The 12,445-nt window shown below is 39.4% G+C and overlaps 1 protein-coding gene across 2 annotated transcripts in view; it reads left to right on the forward strand.

Annotated features, from left to right (window-relative positions):
• The window catches only part of ELP2 (elongator acetyltransferase complex subunit 2), a 54,621-nt gene that overhangs the window by 23,480 nt on the left and 18,696 nt on the right, over window positions 1–12,445 (forward strand). For both annotated transcript variants that reach the window (XM_027575428.2, XM_027575429.2), the window contains 3 exons: window positions 454–546; window positions 693–750; window positions 1,361–1,433. In XM_027575428.2, coding sequence (XP_027431229.1) covers window positions 454–546; window positions 693–750; window positions 1,361–1,433 — 224 coding nt within the window. The remainder of the gene's footprint in view (window positions 1–453; window positions 547–692; window positions 751–1,360; window positions 1,434–12,445) is intronic.

The following is a 12,445-nucleotide window of genomic DNA, read 5'->3' on the forward strand; positions in this document are numbered from 1 at the left end:
ACTGTGCCACCTAAATGCCCCCGATTTTTTTTTTTTTAAATCACAATACATGCATCTGCTTTCTCCATCAGACATTTCATGCTAAGTACTCTGTCCATACGCAGACCCTGAAATTGGTGCAGCTTTCACAGAGTGTTTCATGGAGCACTGCCACCACACATGCTAATATGGCTAGACTGAAGAATTTGTCTGATTGTTTTAAGTTTGGGAAATATTAGGTCAAAGAAAAAGGAAGGAATCTTTATGGAATTGACTGGTGCTTCAAGGAGCACATTTGGAAAATACCGGAGTAGTGGAAATAGCCTTGGCTTTGGAATCATGTTGATGCGTCTTTGAAGTACAGTCAGTAGTTTGAGGTGCCACTGCTTTCTGATGGTCTTAATATTGGGATGTGCATAGGACATATACATATGGGGACTGATTGATGATATTGATGTGTTTCTTTTAAACTAGGAGATACAGCTTCTCAGCCTTCTGATGAAGAGGAACTGTTAACTAGTAGTTTCGAGTATCAACCAGTGGCCTTTCACCCCTCCATCCTTACAGGTAAGAAATGGTAAAAAGGTGGTTTAACAGAGTCATTAGTACACATAGTATGGTACCTGTTACCCTTGACCTAAATAAGTGCTATGGAATTCACTTATTTGCATGAAAATAGAAAAAATAATTGCAATGCTATACATTTATTGTAGAACCTCCCACTGAGGATCATCTTCTGCAGAATACTTTATGGCCTGAAGTTCAAAAACTGTAAGTTAAAGTTAAGCTTTTTGATCTGATTCTGCCATAACTTGTGATTTTTTTTTTTCTCCCCACAATTTGATTTTCTCCTTTGCTTTCCTTTTACCTACATTGTCCCCTCCCATCTAAAAATCTTTAGTGGCCTTCCTAAGGGGCAAGAAAAACTTCACATAGATTTTTATATTAGTATGTATTCTATTTACTGGATTTGTTTATTGGTCTTCATATTTAAAGTAGAGAGACATAACATTATATTTCTTTTACTTTTTCAAAGGGACTTCTAAGATTTATTATTCTGTTGTTTTTATTTTTTTCCCTTTTGTAGTTCTCCATCAAAACCTTTTCTGTATTTATTGTTTGTTGTACTGGGTGGCTGGGGGTGAAAACTCATATTTTAATCTAATTGTTTGAATAAGTTGTATCACTTTTAGGAAGCTGGCATTTTCCCCAGTCTCTCTGTTTTTTCCCTAAATGTTTGCCTAGACAGAAATGTAATGTCCCTAAAAGAATTGTATGTTAGAGAGATTGATGTTCTTTTCACATTTTGAAAACTGCAGCCTGAGATTAGGGGCATATACTAAGATAGGGGTCATGCATTTTTTTTCTTTTTAAATTTTAGATATGGACATGGTTATGAAATATTTTGTGTTGCTTGTAGCAATTCAAAGGCCCTGCTTGCCTCAGCATGTAAGGTAGGGAATTTTACTTTTTTATTCTATTTGTTCACATGTTATTTGAGTTGTCAGACTCTTAAAAGTTGTGGTGATGGAGACGGAACACTCCATGAAAGGCCACTGGGGCCTGCTTTTTTCTGAATCTTACTTTCTCAGTCTCGTTTCCCTTCTATCCCTTCAAAAGCCTGCAATTGAGGGGCACCTGACTGGTTCAGTCAGTAGAGCATGTGACTCTTGATCTCAGGATTGTGAGTTCAAGCCCCACGTTGGGTGTAGAGCTTACTTAAAAATAGATAAAATTAAAAAAAAGGCCGGCAGTTGGATTTTAAATGTTTCAGCCATACCCTTTTGTTCTTAAATACTTGGTTTGAGTTGATTTATTTAATCAGGTATTTTAAAATGACCTCAAAATGCGATAAATTGAAATAATTGGGAGTCCTGAAGACAAGGGGAATGAGAAGTTGAAACCCAGAGCGCACTCCATTCCATCTGACAGTTTGTCCAGGAGCAGATGTGGTTCTAACCAGAGTGAATTGAGTCCCTCAGCCCGTGCCAGGGTGAGGCAGGGTGGAGGCTGGCTTACTAGCATGCGGAATAGTGCTCTTCAAGCTTTTGCCTGGGGGAATGATCTCAAACTCACAATTCAGTGTTTATCCATATTTTGTGGAGTGAATATATCTGGAGGATTGTCTGAAAGGTCTGAGACCCACATATTTCTCTACATTTTCTAAAATTTATTTAGTTGTTTTAAGCTGATGACTCGAGCTGCCTATCTGGTTGGGGCCCCTCTGTCTCTGCTTTTACTGTGGCTTCTTGCCACTGCCTGTATTGAGAGGCATCATAAGAAATATTGCTGTGCCCCTCCTGCCTCACGTCTTTTGCTTGTTGTCCCCTCTGTGAGGATGGTACTACTGAGACTACTTCCTTTTGTTACAGGGGCCTGTGGAAAAAAATGGAGCTTAGTAGCAGGAATAGCCGTGCTTCTCCTGAGCAGCTAATTTGTTTTTAGCTTGGGAACTGTCAGTCATATAATTGGTTATTTTTCCTTTTCAAGTGGGCTTGGCGTGTAGCAAGTGTGTGCAACTTTCTTATTGTTAACTTGTATACTTTTTCTGTGTATTTTATATTTTAATAAACAGTAGAAAAGAGGTGTGGCTTGGAAAGTTTAAATCTGAAGGTTTACTTGAAGGTAGCCGGGTTTCTTGAATGGAGGATGCCAGCCACACATTTGGTTTTGATTGGTTAGGCAAATGATTGGATGTGTCTTCCTTTGAAACTAACATTTTTAAGATTTATTTATTTGAGAGAAAGAGAGCGAGAACAAACAAGGGGAGTGGCAGAGGGAGAGGGAGAAAGCAGACTCTGCCTAGCAGGAGCCCTACGTGGGGCTTGATCCTAGGACCCTGGGATCATGACCTGAGCTGAAGATAGACCCTTAACCGACTGAGCCACCCACACTCCCGAAACTAACGTTTTTAACAACTTTATTTAAAGTTGTTAGTGTACTCTAAGTTGCATGTTGAAGGTGAATAGTTTGATAAGTTTTGACATATGTTTGTTTATACCTGTGAAATCACAACTACAATTAAGATAATGAACATAGCCATCAACTCCAGAAATTTCCTCTGCTGCTTGGTAAGTCTTTCCTGTCCCTTCTTACCCTGTCCTGTCCCATCCCTAGGAAACCACTAATCTGCTTTCTGTCATGATAGGGTACTTTGCGTCTTCTAAAATTTATATAGATGGAATCATACAGTATGCTCTCTCTTTTTTTTCATTTTTTGTGGTCTGGCTTCTTTCGTTTAGTACAAGAATTTGGGATTCACCCATGTTGTTGCATGTATGAGCAGTTTATTCTTTTTTATTGCTGAGTAGTTTTCCCTTTTGGAGATATATTAGTTTGTTGATCTGTTCATTTATGTTTTTTTTTAAGATTTTACTTATTTGAGAGAGAGCACACAAGCTGGGGGAGGGCCAGAGGGAGAAGCAAACTCCCCGCTGAGTAGGGAGTCCAAAGTGGGGCTCGTCCCCAAGACCCTGAGATCATGACATGAACCGAAGGCACATGTTTAACCCACGGAGCTACCCAGGTAGCTCCTGATATATTCAGTTGCTAATGGACATTTGAGTTGTTTCCAGTGTTTGGCTTTAACCTATAAAGCAGTTGTGAGTATTTGTATACAAGTCTACATACAGATATATATTTTCATTTCTGTTGAATAAATACCTCTGAATACAATTGCTAGATGTATGTTTGCTTATTAAAAAAATTTGTTTATTTATTTTAGGGTGGGGGGAGCCAGCACAAGCAGGGGGAGGAGGAGAGGGAGAGGGACAAGTGCACTCTGCGCTGAACACTGAGCCCAGTGTGGGGCTTGATCCCAAGACCCTGAGGGCATGACCTGAGCTGAAATCAAGAGTCAGATGCTTGGAGGAAGGGGGAAAAGATGGCAGAGGAGTAGGGGACCCTATTCCAACTGGTCCCCAGAATTGAGCTGGATATCTACCAGACCACTCTGAGCACCTGTGAAATCAGCCTGAGATGTAAGAAGATCTGGATATCTACAAACAATATCGCAGGCGGTTGGTTTCGAGGTACGAAGCGCGGAGCCATGATTCCGTGGGCAGATATTGGAGGATAAATGGCAGTGGGAGGGAGCCTGGCCGTGGGGATCCTACACTGCTGGGGAGCGACAGCCTCCCATGCTGGAGCGGCGGTGTCGTGCGTGCAAACTGGGAGTGGCTGGCGGTTTTAGAAGCACAAAGGGCAGAGATGTGCCCTGACCTGGAGGCAGGACTGGGAGCACTGCAGAGGGGCACACAACCCAGGATGCTGCAGTTTATAGCAGCACAGACAGAAACAGAGATAGTGTGGCCTGGAGAGCTCACTGAAGAACAGACAGCGATCTCTCTGCTCTGAGGCAGAGGGTTGGAAACGGTCTCTTCTGCTCTGACTCAGACGCAGAAAGCCGCCAGGGAAAGCCGCCAGAGAACAAAAGCCCCCAAAAAACAGTTCCTTCTGAGCCCATACCCCGCCACAAGGGGGCAGGGTAACTCTGCCCAAACAGGGTTGCCTGAGTAACAGCGTGGCAGACCCCTCCCCCAGAAGACAGGGTGGGAGAACAAGAGGCCAGCAACCCTAAGGTCCCTAGAAAACAGGTGCATCTTGCTTGGGTTCTGGTCAATAATTGACTCTATACATTCCATCAACCACCCCTCAACAGAATGATTAGGAGGAACCCCTAAAATAGGAAAGACTCCGAGATTATGACTTATGCTGCAGATTTACAAATGGATGCAGGTATAACCAAGATGTCGGAGATGGAGTTCAGGCTAGCAATTGTGAAGACAACAGCTAGAATGGAGAAATCAATTAATGGCAATATAGAGTCTCTGAGGGCAGAAATGAAAGCTGAATTGGCAGAACTTAAAAATGCTATCAATGAGATCCAATCTAATCTAGATAATCTTAACAGCTAGGGTAAGTGAGGCAGAAAAACAAATTAGTGACCTGGAAGACAGTTTAATAGATAAAAAGGGAAAAGAGGAGACCAGGGAAAAACAACTCAGAATCCATGAAAATAGAATCAGAGACGTGACACCATGAAGCGTTCCAATGTCAGAATTATTGGAATATCGGAGGGAGTGGAGAGAGAGAGAGGACTAGAAGATATATTTGAGCAAATCGTAGCTGACAACTTCCCTAATCTGGGGAATGAAACAAACATTTGTGTCCTAGAGGCAGAGAGGACCCCTCCCAAGATCAAGGAAAACAGGCCAACACCCGGGCATGTAACAGTAAAACTTGCAAATCTTAGAACCAAGGAAACCATCTGAAGGGCAGTTAGGGGGAAGAGATTCCTTACGTACAGAGGGAGGAACATCAGAATAATGTCAGACCTATCCACAGAGACCTGGGAAGCCAGAAAGGCCTGGCAAGACATATTCAGGGTACTAAACGAGAAGAACATGCAGCCAAGAACACTTTATCTGGCAAGGCTGTCATTTAGAATGGATGGAGAGATGCAGAGCTTCCAAGGCAGGCAGAAACTGAAAGAATATGTGACCACTAAGCCTGCCCTGCAAGAAATATTAAGGGAGGTTCTATAAAAGGAGAAAGACCCCAAGAGTGATATACAACAGAAATTTACAGGGACAATCTATAAAAACAATGTCTTCACAGGCAACATGATGACAATTCATATCTTTTCAATAATCACTGTCAACATGAACAGCCTAAATGCTCCCATAAAATGGCACAGGGTTGCAGATTGGATAAGAAGACAGGACCCATCTGTATGCTGTCTACAAGAGACTCATTTTGAACTTAAAGATACATCCAGACTGAAAGTGAAGGGATGGAGATCCATCTTCCATGCCAGCAGACCTCAAAAGAAAGCTGGGGTAGCAATTCTTATATCAGACAAATTAGATTTTAAACTAAAGTCTGTAGTTAGAGACACAGAAGGACACTATATCATTCTTAAAGGGTCTATCCAACAAGAAGATGTAACAATTGTAAATATCTACCCCCCCAACACAGGAGCAGCCATCTACATAAGCCAACTGTTAACCAAAATAAAGAGTCATATTGATAACAATATGTTAATTGTAGACCTCAATACTCCACTCTCAGCAATAGACAGATCATCTAAGCAGAAGATCAACAAAGAAACAAGAGCTTTGAATGACACACTGGACCGGATGGACCTTATAGATACATACAGAACATTCTACCCTAAAACAACAGAATACTCATTCTTTTTGAGCACACATGGAACTTTCTCCAGAATAGACCACATACTGGGTCACAAATCAGGTCTCAACTGATACCAAAAGATTGAGATTATTCCCTACATATTCTCAGACCACAATGCTTTAAAGATGGAACTCAATCACAAGAAAAAATTTGGAAGAAATTCAAACACTTGGAAGCTAAAGACCACTCTGCTTAAGAATGTTTGGGTCAACCAGGAAATCAAAGAACTTAAACAATTCATGGAAACCAATGAGAACGAAAACACATTGGTCCAAAACCTATGGGATACTGCAAAGGCGGTCCTGAGGGGGAAATACACAGCCATCCAAACCTCACTCAGAACAGAAAAATCCTGAATTCACCAACTAACTCTACACCTTAAAGAACTAGAGAAAAAGCAATAAACGATGCCCAAGCCATGCATTAGAAGAGAAATAATGAAGATTAGGGCATAGATCAATGAATTAGAAACCAGAAACACAGTAGATCAGATCAACGAAACTAAAAGCCGGTTCTTTGAAAGAATTAATAAGATCGATAAACCACTGGCCAGACTTATCCAAAAGAAAAGAGAAAGGACCCAAATTAAGAAAATTATGAATGAAAGGGGAGAGATCATGACTAACACCAAGGAAATAGAAACAATTATTAGAAATTATTATCAACTATATGCCAATAAACTGAGCAATGTGGATGAAATGGATGCCTTCCTGGAAACCTGTAAGCTGCCAAGACTGAAACAGGAAGAAATTGACAACCCGAATAGGCCAATAACAAGTAACGAGATTGAAGCAGTGATTAAAAACCTCCCGAAAAACAAGAGTCCAGGGCTTGACGGATTCCCTGGGGAATTCTACCAAACATTCAAAGAAAAAATAATATCTATTCTACTGAAGCTGTTTTAAAAAATAGAAACAGAAGGAAAACTTCCAAACTCACTCTATGGGCCAGCATTACCTTAATCCCCATACCAGGCAAAGACCCCATCAAAAAGGAGAATTTCAGACCGAGATCCCTGATGAATATGGATTCCAAAATCCTTAACAAAATCCTGTCTAATAGGATCCAACAATACATTAAAAGGATCATCTTCCATGACCAAGTGGGATTTAGCCCCAGGATGCAAGCATGGCTCAACATTCGCAAATCAATCAATGTGATAGAACACATTAATAAGAGGAGAGAAGAACCATATGGTCCTCTCAATGCAGAAAAAGCATTTGACAAAATACAGCATCCTTTCCTGATTAAAACTCTTCAGAGTATAGGGATAGAGGGAATATTCCTCAAGTTCATAAAATCCATTTATGAAAAACCCACAGCGAATATCATCCTCAACGGGGAAAGCCTTTCCCTTAAGATCAGGAACACGTCAAGGATGCCCACTCTCACCACTATTGTTCAACATAGTACTAGAAGTCCTAGCAAGAGCAATCAGACAACAAAAAGAAATAAAACGTATTCAAATTGGCAAAGAAGTCAAACTTTTCGCAGATGATATGATACTTTATATGGAAAACCCAAAAGACCCCACCCCCAAATTACTAGAACTCATACAGCAATTCAGTAATGTGGCAGGATACAAAATCAATATACAGAAATCAGTTGCTTTCTTATACAATAACAATGCAACTGTAGAAAGAGAAATTAGAGAAAAGATTCCATTTACAATAGCACCAAAAACCATAAGATACCTCGGAATAAACCTAACCAAAGAGGTAAAGGATCTATACTCTAGGAACTACAGAACACTCATGAAAGAAGTTGAAGTCAAAAAGTTGGAACAGCATTCCATGCTCGTGGATCGGAAGAATAAACATTTTTAAAATGTCTGTGCTACCCAGACCTATACCTATACCTTCAACACCATCCCGATCAAAATTCCAATGACATTTTTCAAAGTGCTGGAGCAAACAGTCCTAAAATTTGTATGGAATCAGAAAAGACCCTGAATCGCCAAGGAAATGTTGAAAAAGAAAAAGCTGGGAGCATCATGTTGCCTGATTTCAAGCTATATTACAAAGCTGTGATTGCCAAGACAGCAGGGTACTGGCACAAAAACAGACATATAGACCAATGGAACAGAATAGAGAACCCCCATATGGACCCTCATCTCTATGGTCAAATAATCTTCGACAAAGCAGGAAAAAATTGCAATGGAAAAAAGACAGTCTCTTCAATAAATCGTGCTGGGAAAATTGGACAACCATATGCAGAAGAATGAAACTCAACCATTCTCTAACACCATACACAAAAATAAACTCAAAATGGTTGAAAGACCTCAGTGTCAGACAGGAATCCATCAAAATCCTAGAGGAGAACATAGGCAGTAAGCTCTTTGACATCAGCTATAGCTACTTCTTTCAAGATAACATCTCCAAAAGCTAGTGAAACAAAAGCAAAAATGAACTTTTGGGACTTCATCAAGATAAAAAGTTTCTGCACAGCAAAGGAAACAGTCAACAAAACAAAGAGGCAACCCAGAGAATGGGAAAAGATATTTGCAAATGACACTACAGATAAAGGGCTGGTATCCAAGATCTATAAAGAACTTCTCAAACTCAACATCCAGAAAACAAATAATCAAGTCAAAAAATGGGCAGAAGACATGAAGAGACCCTTCTCTGAAGAAGACATACAAATGGCTAACAGACACATGAAAAATGTTCATCATCATTAGCCATCAGGGAAATTCAGATCAAAACCACATTGAGATACTACCTTACACCGGTTAGAATGGCAAAAATGGACAGGGAAAGAAACAACAAATGTTGGAGACGTTGTGGAGAAAGAGGAACCCTCTTACACTGTTGGTGGGAATGCAAGTTTGTACAGCCACTTTGTAAAACAGTGTGGAGGTTCCTCAAATTAAAAACAGAGCTGCCCTATGACCCAGCAATTGCACTCCTGGGTATTTACCCCAAAGACACAGATGTAGTGAAAAGAAGGGCCATATGCACCCCGATGTTCATAGCAGCAATGTCTGCTCTGAAGAGAGCCGAGATGCCCTGCAACAGATGAATGAATAAAGAAGATGTGGTCCATATATACAGTGGAATATTACTCAGCCATCAGAAAGGATGAATACCCAACTTTTACATCAACATGGATGGGACTGGAGGAGATTATGTTAAGTGAAATAAATCAAGCAGAGAAAGTCAATTATATGGTTTCACTTATTTTTGAAACATAAGGAATAGCATGGAGGACATTAGGAGAAGGAAGGGAAAAATGAAGGGGGGGAAATTGGAGGGAGAGATGAACCATGAGAGACTATGAACTCTGAGAAACAAACAGGGTTTTAGAGGGGAGGGGGGATGGGTTAGCCCGGTGATGGGTATTAAGGAGGGCATGTACTGCATGGAGCACTGGGTGTTATACGAAAAAAATGGATCATGGATCACCACATCAAAAACTAACGAGGTATTGTATGGTGACCAACATAACATGATAAAGTTGAAAAAAAAAAAGTCAGATGCTTAACCGACTGAGCCACCCAGGTGCCCCTAGATGTATATTTAAAATTTTACAAAACTGCCAAGCTATTTTCCAAAGTGGTTATACCATTTTATAGCCCCACTAGCAGTGGGAGTTCCCATTACTCCACACCCTCATCAACACTTTGTACGTTATGGTCAGTCTTTTTAACCATTGTCTTTGGTGTGTAACATCTCATTGTGATTGTAATTTTCATTTTCCTAATGACCAGTGATGTTGAGCATATTTTCATGTGTTAATTTTCCATCTGTATCTCTTTGATGAAGTATCTTCAAGTCTTTCGCCCATTTCTTTATTGCATTGTTTTCTTACTACTGAATTTGGAAAAGTTCTTCATATACACTAGATACAACTATCAGATAAATGCTATTTAGTAATTATTCCCAGTGACTTGTCTTCATCTTCTTAACAGTGTTTTTCAAAGAGCAGAAGTTGTATGTTTTGGTGAGGCCTAATTTACCAATTTTTTTCTGTATTGGGTTGTGCTTTTTGTGTAATATTTAAGAAATCTTTGCCTAACTCAAGATCACAGATCTGCTACATTTTTTTCTAGGAGTTTTATAGATTTTAAGGTTTATGTTTAGACCTATGATACATCTTTAATTAATTCTTGCATTTGGAATATAGGTTAGAGTTGGTTTTCTTACATGTGGTATCCAGTTCCATTATTTGTTGAAAAGACTGTCCCTTTACCGACTGCCTTTTGTACCTTGCCAGAAATCAGCTGTCCATATATGTGTGTGTCTATTTCTCGACTTTTATTTTCTTCCTTTCATCTTTTTTCTTATGTTGATGCCAGTACCACATTCTCCTAATAGCTATAGCTTTTTGTAATATGTCTTTTTTTTTTTTTAAGATTTTATTTATTTATTTGAGAGAGAGAGAATGAGAGATAGAGAGCACGAGAGGGAAGAGGGTCAGAGGGAGAAGCAGACTCCCTGCTGAGCAGGGAGCCCGATGTGGGACTCGATCCCGGGCCTCCAGGATCATGACCTGAGCCGAAGGCAGTTGCTTAACCAACTGAGCCACCCAGGCGCCCTGTAATATGTCTTGAAATCAGGAACCAGCTCTCTTCTTACTTTTCAAAGTTATTTTGGCTAGTCTAGGTTCTTTACTTTTTTATATAAATTTTAGAATCAGTTTGACAGTTTCTACAAAAATACCTACTAGAATTTTTTGATGGGCATTGCATTGAATCTATAGATCAATTTGGGGAGGATTTTAACAATATTGGGTCTTTTTACACACAAACGCAGTATGTCTTTATTTAGGTCTTTAATTTCTTAGGAATGATTTTTTGTTTTAAGTAAACATTTTATTTTAGAATGATGGTAGATTTAACAAAATGTTGCAGAGATAGTACATAGAATATTTCTCACTCAGTTTCCCCCAGTGTTAACATCTTAATATTATTAGGAATCTTTTGTAGTGTTCAATGTCAGGTCTTAAACAATTTTGTCAAATTTACCCTTATTTTGTATATTTTGTATCTGTTCATTGCTTACATATGGAAGTACAGTTACTTTTTGTATATTGATCTTATATCCTGGGAGCTTCCTAAACTTATATTAGTTCTTGTTAGCTTTATTATAGATACTGTAGCATTTTCCAGATAGAGGCTTATGTTGCATATGAATGAAGAAAGTTTTATTCTTCCTTTCCCATATGGATGTCTTAATGTTGGATAGAAGTGGTAATAGCAGAAATCCTTGGCTTTATTCCTCACCTCAGGAATATTCCTTCCTTGTCCATTACTGGTGATGTTTGCTGTAGATTTTTTGTGATTCTTCTTTATCAGGTTGCCTACAATTTCTAGTTTGCAGACAGTTTTTATCAGGAATGGATGATAGATTTTGTAAATATTTTTTTCTTCATCTACTGACATGATCATACGGTTTTCCCTTTTTAGTTTATTAATATGGTGAATTATACTGACTTTTAAAATAATAAACCAACTTTGCATTCTTGGAACCAAACCCCACCTATTTGTGATACCTATCATTTTATATACTACTGGACTCATTTTTCTAAAATTTTGTTCAAAACTTTAGTATATGATGGATATTGTAGTATAGTTTTCTTTCCTTATAATAGCTTCATCTGGTTTGGGTTTCAGAGTAATGCTAGCCTCTTAGAAATATTTTCCTCTTCTGCAATTTTCTGGAAGAGTTTGTGTAGAATTTGTATTATTTCTTTTTTAAATGTTTGAGAGAAATCCCCAGTAAGCCAACTGATCCTAGAGTTTTCTTTGTGGGAGGGTTTTTTTTTTCTAGATTTTATTTATTTATTTGACAGAGAGAGAGATAGAGCAGGAACACAAGCAGGGGGAGTGGGAGAGGGAGAAGCAGGCCTCCTGCCAAGCGGGGAGCCCGATGCGGGGCTCGATCCCAGGACCCTGGGATTACGACCTGAGCCGAAGGCAGACGCTTAACGACTGAGCCACCCAGGCGCCCCTGTGGGAGGGTTTTTAACTACAAATATAATGTCTTTAATAGATACAGGATTGTATAGGTTACTCAGTTTTTCTTGAGTGAAACTTAGTAGTTTGTATCTTTCAGAAAATTTGTCCCTTTTACCTGAGTTGTCAAATTTGTTGACATGAAATTATTTATAATACTCTCATATGATCCTTTTATTTTTATTTATTTTAAGATTTTATTTATTTGACAGAGAGTGCACACAAACAGGCAAAGGGGCAGGCAGAGGGAGAAGCAGGCTCCCTGGAGAGCCCGACGTGGGGCTTGATCCCAGGACTCTGAGATAGTGACCTGAA

The sequence above is a fragment of the Zalophus californianus genome, chromosome 14 (assembly GCF_009762305.2).
Source record: "Zalophus californianus isolate mZalCal1 chromosome 14, mZalCal1.pri.v2, whole genome shotgun sequence".
Classification (NCBI taxonomy): domain Eukaryota; kingdom Metazoa; phylum Chordata; class Mammalia; order Carnivora; family Otariidae; genus Zalophus; species Zalophus californianus.